Source organism: Manacus vitellinus, unplaced genomic scaffold (genome assembly GCF_001715985.3).
Source record: "Manacus vitellinus isolate BGI_N305 unplaced genomic scaffold, ASM171598v3 scaffold_0_pilon, whole genome shotgun sequence".
NCBI lineage: Eukaryota > Metazoa > Chordata > Aves > Passeriformes > Pipridae > Manacus > Manacus vitellinus.
The window spans coordinates 45,428,279-45,448,055 of NW_021938789.1; the positions used below are offsets into that span (position 1 = coordinate 45,428,279).

The following is a 19,777-nucleotide window of genomic DNA, read 5'->3' on the forward strand; positions in this document are numbered from 1 at the left end:
CAAACCCCTGATGCCTCTTTTGAGAATGACAAATAACAGAGGTGCTTTTGATACTACCTGGAAACTAGATAAAAGGGACAGCAGTCTGTTTCATTTAGACAAGCAGCTGTTTATAACTTTTTTTTTTTCCACTGCCAAACTGTGGAACTTTTACCTAGAAATAAAGCCTTCAGGTAAGTGGCATTGTGGCCATTTGTTGCCTCTTGTTTGTTCCATGTCACTTTGTTTGAAAAGCAACTGAAATCACTTTTGCTTACTTTGCCCCCTGCAAATAATATGAGCGATAAAGAATTTTGGCCAATATTTACAGAACAACTGTCTTGTAATTTGGCTTTGTATGTCTGGATTGCCAGTAGTAACTGTGTGTGGGTATTGGAAAATAATTTTTTATATGTGTCTAATTGGCATTGAGCTTTATTTGTTTTCCCCACATTTCTCTCAAAACCCAAGGTATGCATAGGTATACACACAGCTGGTCTGACTTTTGAGGTTGTGCTTTTGTTTGTGTTGACAAAATAGTGCTGGTTTCTGTACACTCTTGGCTGCATCTTTGTATAGTGAAGAGTTACTAGGCTGTCAAATAACTCTTAATAAACCTACCACAGACCTTCTGGTGTCTGCTTCTATCCTGCATCCTCCAGCACTGGGTGCTATGACTATTGGAAATTGATTTAGTTTGTATATTAACATATGCCATATATGTGTGTGTTTACCATTGTAGAGTGTATAGTTCTGAGACAGATTTGTTCAGGGGAGAGGTGTGATAGGCTATACAGTTACATCATATCAGGGTCGGAACTTAGGATACTTGAACTTGGCTTCTGGCATGTTGTTAAATTGCAGTGCACTTCATACCTTTTCAAGCTATGATTTCTTCATATATGTGATACCGATTTCTTTGTAAATGGTTTTAAACATATTACTGTGGGGGACCCTAAAAAAGAACCAGGAGTGAGCATTCGGTGAAGGGAAGAGGCAATAAGCTATTAAGGAATTTGCTAGGAAAAGTTCTATGTGCAGATTGAGGGTGTGTTCACCATTTGCTTGATGCTCACTCTTTTACACACTGGTTGTTTTTTTTGTTTTGGTTTTGTGTGTGTGTGTGTTTTTGTTTGTTTCGGGGTTTTTTTGGTTGTTTTTTTGTTTGTTTGTTTGGGGTTTTTTTGTTGTTTTTTTTTGTTTCGTTGTTGTTGTTGTTGTTGTTTGTTTTCTTTTGTTTTAAGTAGGAGAACCAGCTTACATTGTTTGGCCCAGATTTGTCTGTAAAGCTGGTGGGGTTCACTTGCCTCTCTGTTCAGACTTGTTCAGTGTTCTCATACTTCCCTCATCCTCCATATGCACTTGCTTCTCTGGAAAGTGAAGGAAATGAATCTCTGAGTATAGTCCATTGAAACAGCCTGGGATGCGGTAGCTTCTGTAGCTGGGATAGAAGATCTTGGGACTCTCTCTCGTCCCTGTCTCAGCTGTGAGCACAGCTAGAAGCTGAGACTGCTTTCTCAAAAGGAAATGCTGAACATTCAGAATATCGTGCTGTGTTGACAAACCTACCTGTTTGTGTTTCCTGACTCTGCACTCTGAGGTAGTCGCCACTTCAATCAATTGTGTACGCAACTCAATTGCCAATTTGTTACTAAGGAAAAAGACTAGCTCAGATTGTTTCAGTTTGCTGTATCAAATGCTTGAATTAGGCGTTACAACTTTACTGCTTGTAGCTGAAATAAGTGAATATTTGTGTATCAGTTTCCTAGTGAGACTTTAATGTATACCATGTTTTGTTCTGGTTGGGTTTTTTGTTTGTGTTTTTTTTTAAACTGCTTCTAGTGGAACAGCAGCTTCAGGAAAAGAACATGAAGAAGAATCATAGTGGGGCTGCACCTAAATAGTCTGCAGCTCAGGAAGGGTGGTTTGGGATGAATGAGATTGGCCCAGTGGCAGGAAGAGGACAGCTGGAGGAGGTCTTGCTGTCCTCTGGGGCTGGAAACTGCTAGTCCTGGGCAGCACAACAGACCTGGAAAATGACCCATTTACAATACTGCTTCCAGACCTTTTCCTTCACCTTAGCTTGAAACAGAACATGCTTTCTTTGCCTTTAAACTTTTTCTTAGCTTACAGGCCAGAATGAGAAGACTTATGTCCTTGCACTGTGAAATTGCCGAAAAGAAGTAATGAGTGTACTGCTAGAGGATGTGGAATTCAGGTTTAGTTTTTTCCCCCGATTATCTTATTTTATACTTTTCTGCTGCTTGTATTTGTGTTTTAAACCCATTCTGTTTTCATACACTGCTACACCACCACTTACATAATTTTGGGCTGTTTTAAAAATAGAAACTGACTTTGGGCACAGAAGCTGCAGTGGAGGACTGATCCAGGGATGGAACGGTATTGATGAGGAGAACAAGACTGGACAGGAAAAGTAGAGGGACATGGAGCACTTAATGTAGTTTAGAACTGAATGTGGGGAAGAGATCCTTGAAGAGGTGTGTGCAGCAGAATTTCTCAGTCTTTCCACAAAGTCTTTTGGGCTCAGGAAGAGCAGAGAAAAAGAGTACTGTGAAACGAAGACGAATTGAGAGTGTAAAGAAGCGTAGAAGAGAAGGGATAGGAGCTGTGCCAGATGTGTGTACCAAAGTGACAGTTAATGGAGATGTCTTGTTACTTCAACTCTGTAGGCTTTTTAAATGTTTGTGTGGTAGTGGTGGTCTACCAAAGACCTTAATGGTCTTTGATTTTTGTATGGGGAAAAAAGGTACTGGTTTTAAGAAATGAGCAATATCCCATAGAAACAAAAATATTAAACTCTCAAAAGCTTTAATAGAAGAATTTAACAAGTGACTGTCATGAATAAATTTTATGTGCTTTAAAATAAATCTGCTCCAAATGAAGTATTTTCTTTAGACATCAGGACCTGAGTTTGAAGAGTCTGTGTGCATTTGAAAAGAGTTAAATTTATTTTATCTAGGCTTGAGAGGAGTTGTTTGAAAGTTGAAGCAGGGGAAATAGGGTCCAATTCATCCTCCTTTTTCTGTTTTCTTATATATCAATTTCTATGGACAAGAGGAGAGGGACTTCAGTCTTTAGGGACTCTTACTCCAAGCCAATTGGCAGTGCTTACAATTGCACCACCAGAAAGCAATAAAATAAATACAGAGAACAACAGTAACAGAAAGCAGATGCCTTGCTTTTGCAATTAAAGAACTGGAGAAGGCAGTAAGAAAACAATGGCAATTGACTATGCATTAGGACGGAGTGTATCTATCTTGGTTACTTGTCAAAACAGAAAACTGGTGAAAATGAAACATACGTTAACAGCCATAGTATCTTGCTTTGAAAATTTGGGTCAAATGTGCTTAATTTTTCATTAGAGAGCATCATGCTAAGAGTCCTGCAAGATGGAGCAGACAGCTTTTCTCATTGTGTTCTCGTGTCTGCTTTTCTACTTTGGATAATTCTATAAAACCAGTCAAGTCTCTGATTTAGCTGAGCAAGATGTGTGGAAACTGGGATCTCTCTTTTTTTTCTTCCATATGTGTGTTTTGTATCAGGAGGGAAAAGGTGTTACTGAGACAGTTATCTGTGAAATATAGTTTAATGTTTTTTTAGAGGCTGCACATAAAATGGAAATATATTTGACATCTTGTAGTCTATATCTGAATGTCACCGTGAACTAAAATGGTAATTAGTCACCTACACAGCATCTTCATTCACTGACTGTCATACATGGAGCTTTTCTGCTGGTAGTGTCTCAAGGCAAACAAGAAATAGGCTTTAGGAGAATGCATTCTTTGTAAGCATTAGCATAACATGTAAATGTATATGTATGTTTTGAGCAGTTTGCCTCTCCTTTCGTCAGCATGTTTGTTTAGCCACATGAAAATGAGATGCTGTAACAATTTGTGTTGAGAATGGAAAAGTTCTTGAAACTGGGGTGTATGGAAAAAGAAACAAGGGCAGACTTCTGATACCTTCCTTCCATGTGATATTGGTTCAGGCAAAAGCTGTAGGGTTGAGAAGATCTTTTTGCAGGAACGCTAGCTGACATATTTTAAGCAGAGTACACATCAATGGCATGAAGGGGAGAAAAAAACTGCATGAAACCTTATTTTAATTTCTGGCTTGGTGCTTTTTCTGTCAGAGCTACTTAAAAACAAACAAGCAACAAAACCAACAACAAAATCCTTTGTGCTCTGGCAGACAGAGCTCCTTTTTGCCCTGGCTTCAAAAGCAAAATGACTGATTTGGCATAAAGTACTTTAAAGAAAGCAGTGAGTATTCTGGCTGAAATATCTCCGAGTGAGTCTGAGCACAGAATGCTGCAGAGGAAGTGCTTAGGGAAAAATTGTTCATCTGGGGTTTTGGAGTCAGTCAGGAGCTTGTCAGCACTGCTTTATATATATACAAAGCTCAGAAGTCCTGTGTTTTCTTGATTGTATTTCAGGATGTGAAATACTACACTTCATGTTGTCCTGATCACCGCTGTGCTTGTCAGTAAAATACTGTACCTTGTATTTCTGTGCTGTGCTGACTTAACTCACACAGAAGGAAGTCTTGCTCTGTGAATAACCTACAGCATATTGCCATGGAAGAAACACCGAAGTGCCCATAGGAATCCTTATAGATCTCTTGCTAACAGTCCTTGCTAACAGTCACCTTCAGGGAAGGGCAGGTGGAAGGTTTTCACGCTGCCAAAATATGAGGCTAAACACCAAAAAAACTCTTGCAAGTAAGCTCTAGTTCTGAACTCTGACAATTTTGGCAGGCTTCTGATAGCGTGTTTGTGTTGTTATGGGGAAGGTGAAATTAGGTGGCTGAGCTTAGGGTTCTGTCTCTCACAAGTCTTTAATGTAACCACACTTGTACATACACTGGTTTATACACGTGGCACATTAACCAGCCTTTTACTGCTTGGCCTGCTGCTGTCATCCTTTTGGTTGAAAACTGGTGCCAAGTTATTTAAGAATGTCAGCTGAGATGAAAAATTCAGTATGTGAAGTCATGTCTGATCCCTCTACAATTAAGCTCCTCTCAAAGTTTTTCTAGTGTTTCTGTTAGTATTTGCCCCAGTAGCCTTTAAATGCACTGCTGTGCTGTATGGTGCTGCATCCCTAGCAACAAAGAATCATTTTCCTCCACCCAGGCAAGACCGAGAGTAAGGTATGTGCAGCTTGAAACACTTATTGATCAATTCAGTTCTGAAAACCGCATGTGAGTTTTACAAGCAGGGTAACAGTAAAAGTACTGCTACATGTTCTATTTTTAAATACATATAGGCTTTATAGAAGAAGAAATTGGAACACATTTGGTTTATGTTTATGAATAGAAAACCTATGGCTGAGAAAGTACTACTATGCCTGTTTTTTTGTAAGGCTAATATTCCAGAGGAATGTTTTAATATTCTCCTGCAAATTATTTTATAGAAAGGAAAAGTATCACGATTTTACAAGCTCCGCACCAGATCCAGTGACCATTTATAGTTAGGCCAAATGGTCTTACTTGATGTCTGTGGAGAATTGAGACTTTTTCTCTGTTAAGTGTTTTGTAGATAATGAGGCAAACTTCCACCTTTTTATTGCTCATTGGAATAATTTAGTGGATATAAATTAAATTTTCCAGACTTAACTGAGGTTATGTGTGTGCCATCTCACCATCTTCCCATATGCTTCAGATGCGAAGAGATTTTCTTTATGGTTACAAGCAAGCAGAACAAGACTGTCTTTGAGACATCTGCAGAAGGGCTGCAAGATAATCAGGATATGCATCCAGTTTTACTTCTGGTTCTAAGAGCAAATAGAGGGATTTTTGCTAAGCACTTCCAGATATTTTTAGGCTATGCAGGAGTTTATTTCATAATTGTCAAGAAAATCCAGAGTTAATCCTGGTGAGAGGTGTAAGTCTTCTCATGAACAGCTGTCTTCTTCCGGTGGGGATTACTGATAGCCTTCCTATGTGCTTTGTTGCCATAGCAGGCTGTGTTTCTGTGAAGGTGGACCTTTTTAGGGTGTGATTGTAAGGGCTTAGGTCAGTGGTCTGTCTACCTCTATATTTTATCTCAAGTAATGCAAGTGGAGTTTCTCCAAGGCGAGAGACATTTAAACAAAAAGCATGCACACAGAGATCTTTCCCTGATTGTAATCTCCCAATGAGCAACAGCATAAAAACTTTGAGCCAGGAGCTGCATCAGAATCACATTTCAATAGCTATGGATCCTCCATTAATTTATCTGATCTCTTTTTTCTGAACGCCATTAAGCTTTTGGTTTCCGTAGTATCATATGAGAGTTCATGATTTCATTCTGAACCTTTTTCACCTAATGGATCTTGTTCATTGTTCCTGTTTCTTATCTGCTCAAAAGAGCATTTCTGGTTTAGGGTATGGAGAGGACTGAGCAGCATGCAATTTTTTGAGCCTCTTGAAAACTTTGAGATTTTTTTTTTTTCTTGACAGAAGCTTGACATCTCAGTTTTTTAGGTGCTTCAATTTAGTATAGTACAGTCTGATTACCCAGTCTGTAAATGGAGGCCTGGCTTGAGACCCTGTAGTCTAAGGCACCTTTTACAACCCATGAGGTAATCTTATCCTTAAGTCTCAACTTCTGGTGAAGGATCAGGACACTTGACTAGATTAAGTATGTAAAGCGAGTGGATCTGAGCCAGACTTGCAGCTGATGTGTATGGCTTTAAAGTTACACTCGTATGCACTGATAAAATTCATTCATTCTGGTTTTCCACACTTGTTCTGTACAAAGCCATATTAAGTTTTTTGCAAAACATAATTTTTTATACCTCTTATCAATAACAATTTGCCACTTCCAAATGCAACTTATGGATTTTTATAATACTATAGCTATTTCCCCCCCCCCCTTAACTCCTGTTCCTTCAACTATTGTGCCTTTGGCTGTGTAAGAGAGAAGGAAAGGAGACTGTTGCTGCAAAAAAGATCTTTGTCTGAGAGATTTGGAAACTTGAACAGCTTTATCTCAAATTTCAAATAATCACTGCAGTCAGGAGGATTACACACGCTTTTCTGGCAAGCTTTATAACCATAATAAAAAAAGCAGTCATGATACAGGTAAGATGACCTTTTTTGGCTCAGGTAGTGTATCACAAGAGGCTGTACCGACTTTCTCAAATCCACCTTTCATACTTTATGAAAATTAAGGCTGTTGAAGTAAGACTTTCTTGACCAACAGTTATGTTTTTCCATCTAGGAAAAATTTCCATTTATCTTGTGTTAAAATGTGGCCAAACCTGCAACGGTTTCCTTTGAAGAATGCTAACTTGTAATATTGTTTAAATTTACAGTCATGACTCTTCAAGTCAAAAAAAAAGTCTCATTCCCAGTATGCATGGTCCTTTGGGTAGCTGGAAAAGCACACTTGGAGGAGAAAGTCACAGAAATGAAATGGGCGTTAGGGAACTCCAGGGCATTGCAGTGAGCATATTCTGCTTGATATTGGGTTATGCTTTACATATATTGTTGTGGTACAAAGCTGAAAGTGCCCCTTCAAAAAAAAAAAAGTGCATGTAAGGAAGAAGGAATCTTTCTTTGAAAACATTGAAATCACTTCTGGGAAAGCTTTTAAAGTTTATGTTCCTGCCTCCTCCCACTTTTCAACAGAAACCCACTTTTGTCCTGTTCTGCAAAGGAAAAATCATTAGGATACTTAACTGTTTACACAGATCTTAAGAGAAAAAGTACTTGTGTGCCAGAGTAAGTTCACGCCAATGCAGCGTGGAGAAACCACAAAGAAGACCAGAGTTTTATGTCTGAGCAACAATCCATTATGTGCTCTAATACTAATGTGAATATAGTTTTCTTTTTAGTTAGCGCTTAGGTTTTAAAAACCAGATATGCAAGTTGGACAGATGGACATTTGGAGATGTGCTCATACATTTGCTGTGTGTTTTTTAAACATTTTACATGATAGCTACTGTATCATGCCAAATATGCAGTAATGATGTTGGGAGATGGAATGCTTGTTCTGCCTGCTTTGCTTGTCTCACTGATCTTTAGTGTAGATTTTGTATGGAAACCCTGTAGATTTGGAGGGAGGTGATGCCCTCTAAATTATTCAGTGGAATGGAGAAATACAGGGATGTAACAAAATCCGGGACACTGTTCCCTTTTCCTTAGTGGAGGAAAGGGAACTTTTGAGTTTGGAGCTTTTGAGTCCCTTGGAGGAGAAAGGGAATGTTAATTTCCTTTATTAAATACAGAAACACTCAGTATCAGAAAAGTTGTAAAGTGTTGATTTCAGGGCTTTAAAAAGTTCTTAGTCTTTCAAACCAGTATTGTTTTTATTATTCCCTCCCCCGTCATAGGTTATTTTCTGTGGACAACATTGCTAAAATTGATAATACATGTGTGTCTAGGACTTTCTTTTAGTCACTTTCTCTCACTGGGAGAGCATTGTGAGGACAGATGCTTTGTGCAGGTGGTGGTAATACAATAGTAAAATAATGTGTTGCTTGATGGTGGAGTCTGCTTTGAATCTGGCAAACTCAAAAAGAACTTAACTTGCTCAATGCTGGTAAAATGACACTTACTGCACTTACTATTCCTATGTGGAACATCCCTGAGTTGTGCAATTTTTAAATTCTTCAAGTTACAATGGTTGAGTTGTGAAATAAACAACGAGATACGTATTATAAGTGTCTCTCTGTCCTGATAAAATTGATTCTCCAACAGAGAAGATGAATCAGTGTGTATGTTAAAAAAAAATAAACAAAGAAACCCCCCCAAAACCCTGTACAAAACCCACCATAAATTTCTAGTTCCTGCTCTGATATTTTTTTTCCTTTTCCTTTAGTTCCTTGGCATAGCATTTCTTGGGATTGGATTGTGGGCATGGAATGAGAAGGTAAGCTGAATATAGCACCAAATTTTGTTTTTCTTCTTAATCTCTCTTTTTCTGATGAAATGTTAAAATAGTAATATGCTGTGTATTTTGGGTCCACACACATTTTCTACTGAAACAAAATCAAGCCGCTCTGTCAAATAAAACCTTGGCTTGGGTCACCTAGAGGAACATCATTGGCATTTTTCCCAAGAATACCTTGGCAAGACATCATGTCCGACACTCGCACATAAAATAACCATTTCAGGCCTTACACACTCAAACTGCAGCTCAGATACCAGAACCCTTTACTGAGGCAGTATTGGCAGTGTGTTTCCACTCTGTGTGTCCCCAGGAAATGGAGAGGGAGCCTACATGTCTTATAAACCAGCTTCCTGAAAATAGGCCTGCTTGGCTTTGCCCTAACATAGCATGTTACTTGCTGTTCCTATTAAAACAACAAAAACAAAAAAAAGAGAAACAAAATGAGCCCTGAAAATCAAGACAAACCTTTAGGGAACACTCTCTGTTGCAAGACTGTAAAATCATCTTCAAAATGGGAAGTGTGTATGTGTGTGGGGAGCAGGCAGGGAAAGAGAAAACATTTGTGAACCAGAGCCCAATTTTTAGTTTACTTGCCGCTGAAGTTGAGAAGAAGATGAAATATCAAGACATGCTATACAAAACAAGTCAGTATATCTGGGGTTACTGGATGAAGAGTTGGCTCGCTAAAAGACATCAGCTAAAATTAAAGCCAGAGTTTCCTTTTCTTCTTTGTTTAAAAAATTGAAAATAACAAAACCTGGCCGATAACAATGGTGCTATGAAGTTCAGTTACATAGTAGTTTTTTCTTCATTTAATGGAAAACACTGAGTAAGTTATGAATTAATGTTCACTTAATGCATTATAACTGGCACTTGCAGCAGAACAAATAACACATTGGGAGCTCTGAAGTTTTGCCACTTAAAAATTCACAACAAATTTTTCTGGTTCAGAAGTGAGTTGTTAACTTAGATTCTAATTGCTCTCTGCGTATGCCTTGAATGTAAGTAATACGAATACTAATGGGATATTAATTAACTCACACTATATACACTTATATATATTTATATACCATATAATACTGATGTTGGGTAGGTTCAATAACTATGTCTATTTTCATTCAGCAAGGGTGTAAAAACATGTCTTTTTTAATACTCTGAGCATAATCTCAGAGCTTTGTACCTGTGTCTAAGCCAAAGAGAACAGCATTATTTTGGAGTGGTTTTCTGGAAGAGATTTAGACATTTTTGTTTCATTGCAGTAGGTAATAGAAGTGATTCCTCTTCAGAATGAATGAGCAGCCATAGGAAAATCAGCTGTAGTCTAGTGTTTGAAGTCTAAAGTATGCCAGTCCTACAGTTAGAAGGTGTTCTGGCAGAGTAGTGTTTTTTTTAGGGTTTACATATTTTCTATATGGGAATGCATGCACCCTTTCCTAGGAAAAATGTATTCAATTCATAGTTGCTAATAACTAGAAGTCATAGGTCATGTTTTTACTTGAGGTTTGGACATCTGTTACCAAGTCATCTTAAACCATTTTTAATCAGATTCTGAAAGTGGAAGAAAATGCCACGTTGTTTTTAAGACAAGCAAATAAAACCACCTACAGCAGTTTAATATGTGTTAACTCAGGCTCCATATGTAGTAGGTTTTCCTTTAGAAATTAATAAATAAAATACTCTTTATTGGTATAAAGCACAGGTTTTTCCTTGAAAATGAGCATCTTTTCCCGGCTTTTTTAGCTGTTGTGTCTTGCAGTGCTTAGTGTGGACTCTGCCAGTTCACGGTTGTAACAAACAAAATGCCATGTAGGTGTAGCTGAACCACACAGCTCCTGAGCATAGACAGATTTGAGTTCTTGCTACAGTTTTGTAGCAAGAGCTATGGAAAAATGGACTTGTGTCAAACTAATTTGAGGTCTTTATTTCACTCAGCTCTCCAGAGGACAGGCAATGGCCAAAAGCTGCAGTCAGCAGGAATCAGGTTCCAGATACATAGACCCTATGTAACTTAGTGGGGGGCAGATGTGTTAGATCCCAGGCAGAGTTGTTCTTACTGCAGATGAGGATTTGGAGATGAAAACCAAGTAGGTGACGCCCAAGGTTTGAGAGATCTGTATCTTAACTGAAAAGCACTTCTCTAGTTAGACTGATTCTTGCCTAAGGCTGGACTGGATATCCCTTAGGCTCTGTGGGCTGTTGTAAGACAACAAAGCAGCTTGTCAGAGAAGGACACAGGAGTCCTGGTGTTCACAAAGTTGAACTTGAGCCAGTGGTGTGTCTTTGTGACAAAGAAGGCCAGTGGTGTCCTGGGCTGTACTAGAGTGTTACTCAGCGCTGGTGAGACCACACCTGGGCCAGTTCTGGGCTCCCCGGTACAAGAGGGACATACTGGAGAGTCCAGCAAAGGACTGCCTAGATGATTAAGGCACTGGAGCATCTCTTCTACAAGGAGAAACTAAGAGAGATAGAACTGTTCAGCCCAGAGAAGAATAGACTCAGGGGACTCGTAATGTATGTAAATACCTGAAGCAAGAGTGCAAAGAGGGTGGAGCCAGGCTGTTTTCAGTGGTGCCCAGTGACGGGGGCAGCGGGCACAAACTGAAACACAGCAGGTGCTCTCTCTGAACATCAGGGAACACATATGTTTTTACTGTGAGAGTGACTGAGCCCTGGCACAGTTTGCCCGAAGATGATTTGGAGTCTCCCTCTTTTGAGATTTTTCAAAAGGAGTCAGGACATGGTCCAAGGCAGCCAGATCTAGATGACCAGATGATGTCAGCCATTCTGCAGAGACTTGCTGCTGCCCAATGAACTAAGTCTTTATCAAAGTTGAACTTGATGCTGTTATCGTATAATGTATAAACATAAATTTGTAAGGGTTTTTTGCAGGAGTGGGTCTTCAGAAGGACTCCTACTTAATTTGATGCTGTCAAGGATTTTGATTTACTTCTGTTTTGAATCGTGTGACTTTATATCCAGCTGTGTGGTTTTACAGCCTGACCATCAACTTGTATAAACTTTTGCTACTTCACAGAATCTTTTTAAAGTAAAAAGATAGCATTCCAGGCCACATTAAAACTACAGGACAAAAAGAAATCCACACTTTTCAGAAGTCACATTTGCTGCTGGCTAAAACCAGTTTATGGTAGATTTGTGAACTTGGTGGCTAGTTTCTCTTTTTTTGCTAAGTTGTCTTGAATTCTCCCCTTTAAACTTTCTTGTAAAGAAGAAAAGCACAATATACAGTCTCGTGACCTTCCTTACAGCCTTTGCAGGGAGGCAAAAGAGCTCATTTGTCAAATAGGCAAAAGAATTGACTTGACAGCCAGTCAGCCAGCCCTAAACAAAAACTAGGCAATTAGCATTCTGAGTCATGAACCTGAAAGAGAGCTGGGGTGGGTGGGGGCAGTAAACTCCGAGGACGAATAAAGCGATCTATACATGGATGTACTGTATAGCTCACAGTCTCACAGTGTTTTCAGGCATGCTAGACTCGGGCTTGTACCGTAAAATAGTTCATCCATGGCAGCTATGAACATTTTTAACATATAAAGAGTCTATACTAAGCTCCAGCAACCTATACTACCTTTGCTCAGCAGCAGGGGAAAAAGTTTATATTTCACTGGTTTTTTTTAACCACTTCAAGTCATGCCTTCTGTTGACTCTTTAAAAATAAACTAGACTTGTACAAAAATGTCTATTTCCCTCCTCTGTTGTATATATTAGATTTTGTGATCTCTAGGGCTGTTCATGGTATGATGCCAGTAGGTGCTTTGGAAAATAAGCTTCCTGGCTTCCTCCAGGAGATTTATATTCAAGAGTAGTGAGCCTGATGATGAATTGCTGTTACGTCTTCTGAAACCTTACAAGACTGTCTATGGGGACAGACTTTTTAGAAGGAAAGAACTGTGGTTTTGGGGTAAACTCTTTAGAAGGTAGCAAAAGTAGAGATACTAAAGTAGGGAAGAAATCTGCAGATCCTTGCAAATTTTGTTGATTAAACTCGGTTTGTGTATTAAGTTTACTGAAATGAAGAGGGAGAAGTGGAAGAAGTTGATTATGTGCATAAGTTTGGTTTCTAGGCTTTTCCTGTTAAATCAGCATAACTGTAAGACACTCCAGCTCAGAACAAGTTGTGTGCAGTTTGGAGTACCAGTATGGTACCTCTGTATGCCAGCATAGTATTCTTAGTGAGCAGGAGCTCTAAATCTGGATCTCAAGTTTTAAGGTACACTTTTACTTGCTAATATAAGGTGATTTGGGCCCGCTTTGGTGTTCTGGGAAAGGCTAAACTCCCTACATAGAAACAGTCACAATTTGTCAGACCAAGTCTGTCTCTCTTTGCCCTGAAGTGAAAATCACAGTTGTTTTCAGGAAAAAATTCTCACTTCTCTTACTGTCCCAGTGAGTGGCAGACATCAAGAAGGAGTGATACACTAGTCACTCTATAATTGTTATGCATACATGCCTATCATACAGTTCTTCTAAAAATTATTGCCAGCAAGGAAACTGTGCACGTATCCTGTGGTTCCTTATGGGCTGAAGGATACCCAAAGCATATATCTTGCCTCTAAGTCAGGACTGTGTGTGGATTTTACATGACTGAGGAAGAGAGTGAGGGATACTAATATTCACTGTTACAGTTTGTTTAAATTTCAGTACATAAAGATGAGTAATCTAAACAGACTTCTAAATAGTTTACTAGTGTTCCAACACTTTATAGCCCTTAATCCTGAAAAATCTAAAAATTTGTATCTTGTAATGTATTGTTCAATATTTCACCTATTGAACTCTTCTTTGTCAGGGCAAGAAAATTAAACTAGTCGTTCTCCTTTATTAGACACTGCTGCTTTTACTGTTTGCTGTGGGATATACAAAACCAACACAAATCAAGGAAATAAGATTTGTAAACATCTCCCAGCTAGTTTCTTGCTTGCGGAGACAAAATTCCGAAGTAGAATTAATTTGGCATGTTTCAATGACTATTGTTCTGTTCCCCATTCTCATTCAGATGCACAGCATGGAGAAACTGCATGGATTTTATGACTAACAAAGCAGAGAGACATTTTTCCATTTTAAAATCATGCATTTGGAAATACTTTTATTTGCCATCACCCCCACATGTTCCTGTTTGCCGGTGATTCTAAGTCCCACAGACAAGCCTGTGAAAAGGCTAAACCTCAGTTTGCAAAGAAGAAATCTTTTTTTGATCTTCTGGGTTGGTTGTTTTTTTTCTTTTTTTTTTTCCTCCCAGTAATGGAATTCTGCAACAGAGAAGTTTTTTTTTCCCCATCTTGGAGGAAATAGAAAATAAAAAGTAGCTGATTTCTCCCATCCTACTCTCACAGTGTATTACCCCATTGTTCCCTAGGATGATGATTCTCCTAAGGTGTCTCTGACTCAGTATGCCTTGAATTTTCATTACACTATCAGCTTTTCAAAATTGCTGCTGCCTGGTGTTTCAGTGGGTGCTGTTCTCTTGCCCTGCAGTGTGGTACTGGGCCTGCTAAATCAGCAGCTGTTCACAACAACAGACCATCTGGAAATCTCACTAGCTTGTTAGTGCACTTGAGACTTCCTTCTCTTTGGCCTCATCAGGAACCCAGGATCGCATCAGACTGTACAGGTGTGACAACACTGAGGCACTGTTCCAGCCAAGATGACTGTCTTGCTTTGGGTTCAGCGTGCAGAGGCTGTGCCTGCTAAATGCGGACAGTGTGGACCAATAGAACAGGAAATGGTGTTGAAGATCCAGCTTGCAAACTCTACAGGTTTTGAAAGGGTTTGAATTCTCTTCAGCTTAGTTCTAGGGTGATCTCATGAACTGAATACCTGCTAGTGGTTGGAGCATGAATTATGTTCCAGGGGCACATCTTCATTTATAAGTAATCTAGTGTGTGTGCTCTGGGACTGATGTGGACTGAAGCACAGCTAGTGTGTGATCACGTCAAATGAACTGCTGGATCTGACCTGAAATATTAATGCAGATGTGCACCAAAGGCAGGAGCTGGAGTCAGGGACCTGTCTCTGGAAAGTAGTACAAGTTGTTCTGATGATCTTAAAAAGTACAAAATGGAGATGGGGTGGGGTAGAAATATGAGATCAGTCTTTCCTGTTCCATCTGTGCATCATTGCATCCTAGTGATTGAAGTAAAATACATTTCACAAATAAAGGAACTTTTCTAATAACTTCACTGTTATGTATTTTAGTTCACATATGGATAATGCTTTTGTTGTTTCACTACCCCAAACAAATTTTGACTTGTGTTGGATTAAAAGATTAATTAACAACTCATGCACTGTTATGTACAGCAAGCTATGGAGGATGGAGGAACAGAGCAAACAGATGATCTGGAGCTCAGCCAGGGAACATGTTCTACTGGCTCTCCTTGTGGGACTACAGCAGAGCCCTAAGTTGACACCATGGCGAGAAGTAAAATATTTGAGTATGTAGGTTTTTACAAACAAAGTGTTTCCTGCCAAATACAGATTATACACGTGCCTAAACTACTAAGAACGTGATGTGCATGTACCTCAAAAATAACCATGCTTCCAAAATGAGAATGTGTGTTTAGAGGAAAAAAAGAGTTCCTCCTTTTAGAAGTTGAAGTATCAGAGTATCTGCAACTATTTAACAATAAAGGTTGAACTGCTACTGGGCAACTGCAGTAGCATTGCTGAGGAAAAATACCTTGCATTTGTAGAAAGCCTGTTGCTAAACTACTTAGAGGTGGTTTGTTTAGATGTTGCGTTGATGCAAGAGGGAAGTGGACAGTCACCATGACTGACTGCTCAGCCTGAGGATTCAGAGCAGATCACTGGAGGATGCAGTGTTAGGATATAAGATTCTTGATCCTCTGCTCAAGCACCTCTGTAAACATTCCCTTCTGCTTTTGGCTAAAGATGGGATGAAGACAGAATTGATCACTACCAGCTGTTTTTATATTTCTGTCAAACTTTCCCTAGCAGTAGCCATTGCAACCAAACAATACTGAATACTGTGGTAGTAGGTTCAGTAGGCATTACAGAAACCTGTGGTGGATAGGAAGAGTATGTGCCTAGAGGACTGTACGTTTAGTTCTTCTTAACAGTATAAAGTGAGATAATATTCCCCAGTTGTTGCCCTGCTGATTGAAGCAAAATATGCTTTTCTTCAGGGTATTGCACCACTGTATCTTCAGAGAGCTTATCTTTAAGTGTCCAGAAAACTGTATTTCAAGCAGTAATCTTCTATCAGACTACCCCTGTGCATCTCTAACTGTAACCACAGAGCATTGTCTGTGTTTCTCATTCCCACTGCTGGCTATTGTTTTATTGCCAAAGCCTCTCTGAAGATTGTATGTCCTGAGATGTCCCTTCAGAATACTGATAACTTGGGGTTCATATGCAGAGAGCATATGCAGTACAAACAAGAATTACACAGTATGTGCTTTGCATTGTCGGGATGTATGATTTGGGATTTAGCCAAGCTAGGCTTATGATAGCCATGTGTGCATTAGCAACAGATGCACATAAGATGCTTTCTAAGGACAGCAAACAATGGCAGATAAAGCTTGTGTTGTTTAATTTCAGTACATGTCAAATCATTGCTACCCTGAGAAGCTGGAACCTGGAAGAGATGAGAGATGGGATAAGTGACTTGTGCCAGGTGACTGGCCAACATGTTACATGCTAGGGTGCTAAGAGCCCAGCTGTGCTAGAAAATCAAGTAAAGTGGGAAAGGGCATGATCAGAAAAACAGTGTAAAACTGGTTCAATAAATTTTACTGCCATCGACTTTCATGACTGTGTGGCAAAATGCAAAGGGATGCGTTTCTTACTACACTAGTCATAATACTAGCTTCTCTAAGAATCCACAGATGTGAACTGAATTTCACCTGGATCTCTTTTCATTTGAATTTTACTACTTTCATATGGACAGAGGTTGATTTAGTGTAGTAATTTTCTTTGGAGTTTTTGTTGGTTTTTTTTCGTTTTGTTTTGTGTGTTTTTAAAGAAAGACTAAGTGTCATACAAAAGGAGACTTAAATGGCTGTTCATCCATCTTGGATTTTTTTAAAGTAAAGACAAATAATACAAAGGCAACATCCTTTATACAGTGATTGTTTTTTCCCTCTACTATTCTATGGTCCATCAACTTCAAAATCAGCTAATATTAAAAGAAAAGAGTAGTAGTACTTGCTTTAAGGTAGAATTTATTCTCATCTTGTGGTAACTACATAGGCACCGAAGAAAGGACTTTAAACTTTGTGAAGACATCATTTCAGTAGCTTTTTTTTTTCCCTTGAGGCAGAGGTCATGCTTCCTGTCTTGTGTATGGCCATAGCCAAAGGCCCCGATTTTTTCAAAGGTTTCTGTGTTATTGGATTGTACTGTTTATATTCTGGCTTGTTAGCCAGAAAGTTGTCTTGGATTTCTTTTCTATGACAAATGTAATGAAACGAAAGTAGTGGGAAACTTTTGCAAAAGCTGATATAAGTGTTAATGACAGGTAAGTGTTCATTTCATACTGGTGTGTACCATCTATTCACTGAGATGGTCCCAGAAGAGGGGATGGGCCAACTGGTTTGCTTTGATAGTAGTGCTGGCTTTGAGTTGTGTTATGTCGTTCCTTACATCTATTTTTGCGTTTTTAATGAATGACAGTAAGGCTAGTACTATATGTAATGTAGGAGGAAAGTGATGAATCTGATTTGTTTTAAATTTTTTTTTCATCCCTCTCTGTCAGGCAATAGCCTGTTGTAGTAGGAGGGAGAAGAATCCGCTTTGAGAATGTAATTCTGTTGGATTATTGTTCGTACTTTAGGATGCGGTCGTAGTCAGATTTTTCTTTTGCTTTTAGCATACTGGACTTTTCTAAGGCTCCTTGATTGGAGAAATTCATGTGTACATTTTTATCTAGTCTGTCCTTGTCTGCAGAATTAAAAAACTTTGAGTACTGTCTTTGTCTACTACTTGTTCAATGTCAGTTTTGCTTGGGAAACTCTATGAAAGTGGTTGCAGACTACATGAAGTAATGTGTTAGAAATATTGGTAGCATGATAATTGGTATGTTTTGAGTGGCCCAAAATAGATTTATATATATAAAATAATCACAGGTCTAAAGCTACGGTTGTGAACAGTCATCCATTAAAAATGTTAATATCAACTTCTGGAAATAAGGTTGTAATAATTTCCTTCTAAATTATTGCTGGTTTGGGACTATTTCAAAGAAACAAAGGGGATATGAACAGGAAAAAGGAAAAGGATGAAGAACCTAATAATTCTGCAAATAAGGAGCTGTAGATGTAAAGGTCTATATTGCTGCTTTTTCAAGCCACAGCAATATTCAGGAGTTAGTAGGAAGCAGTAGCCAAAGCGCTCAGCCTGGGTTCAGAGTTCTTTGAGGAAATGCAGCAGTGTGCTTTGCATTGACCTACAGCACCAGGGAGGGGAATGAAGAAATAGTAACACTTCAGCATTTTTTTTCTGCCAAAAGGCTTTAGGAAACTGTAACTGTTGCTGTGCAAACACACTGGAATAAGGGAGACTTTGTACTTGCTTCTTGATATGACCCATCTGTTCAGCATCAGCCAAGGGATTACTGGCATCACAACCCAAGCTCTGCTTCTTAAGGCGAAAATGGCACTACAAGCAGACTGTGCTGACTGCCATATCTAAAACACAGCATATGTGATTTAACATATGATAGGTCTAACCTAAGTTAGTGTAAACCATATCCCAAGACAAGTCCCTAGACTGTCTTATGTCCCACTAAGAGACTTTACATTCTTTTCAAATTTTTGCTGCTAACTAATTAGTCAGTAGCCACTTTATTTCTAGAATGAGGTTTTGGCACTGGAGATACCTGAATCTGAATTGGCCAGGTATGTAGTTTGTCAGAATTGAGTGTAAAATTTTTTGTTGCAAGGTACTGCAACCTAGGACTAAATTCAAGTTGGTTTTATTACTGTTGACTGCTTTTTCTGTCATAGCATGTGTAACTGTGTGCTTACATAAATGGTGTATATGATATGTAAAACGCACCTCATCGTGGGTAATAAGATTGAGTTAAGTTTTGTTCAAATATCTCCTCTGACTTTCTGGCAGACTACTTCGTATTGCTGCAGAAGCAGGAAATGCCCTGTGGGTTTCTCACAGAAGACTCTAGAAGCACATTTTGTTGTTCATTCACATGTTGATTCAGAAATGTTGTACATAATTGCACTTTTTATCTCTTCTGGAATGCAAAGATTTTCTTAATTGTGTTTTCTTGCTGTACTGCAGAACATTTATTTTGCTATAGTCTTCTACCTTTTTAAAAAGAAAAATGCAAGCAGAATTTGTACAACTGAAAACTGAACATGTTAACTAATTCTTGGCATTGTCTCTTTCCCAGGGAGTGCTGTCCAATATCTCCTCCATCACCGACCTGGGAGGCTTTGATCCTGTTTGGCTCTTCCTAGTGGTGGGAGGAGTAATGTTCATTTTGGGATTTGCAGGATGCATTGGAGCTTTACGAGAAAATACTTTTCTCCTCAAATTTGTAAGTAGCCTTTGCAGCTCTGGCATTCATCAGTTACACAGTGTGTCATGTTATCTGTTCTGCTTAACTGTGTGAAGCTTTTAAAATGTATTTTGGGGAGGAAGGTGTTATCCTGTGTGAGAGTACCACAAAAGCACTTAACTTTTAACACTTTACAGCTCTTCAGTCTCTAGTGCTTACTAGTTGTGTTTTCTTAAGGTTGAAAACTATTGGTGGTAAGAATCATAACATGGAATTACTGCTTTTCATATGGATATAGCCTAACATTTTGCTTTCCTGTCACAAAAAGAGAGAAATTTCTGCAGAGAATCTGTGTGTTTAACTTGGAGGCCATAATAAGCTGCCTGTGAAATACAAGGGATGTACATACACCC

At 38.9% G+C, this 19,777-nt stretch overlaps 1 protein-coding gene across 1 annotated transcript in view; it reads left to right on the forward strand.

The window, feature by feature from the left end:
- TSPAN5 (tetraspanin 5) overlaps nt 1–19,777 on the forward strand; it is a 69,236-nt gene that overhangs the window by 36,611 nt on the left and 12,848 nt on the right. Inside the window, exons 3-4 of the mRNA XM_018073423.1 lie at nt 8,807–8,857; nt 19,257–19,403. Of these exons, the coding sequence (XP_017928912.1) occupies nt 8,807–8,857; nt 19,257–19,403 (198 nt within the window). The remainder of the gene's footprint in view (nt 1–8,806; nt 8,858–19,256; nt 19,404–19,777) is intronic.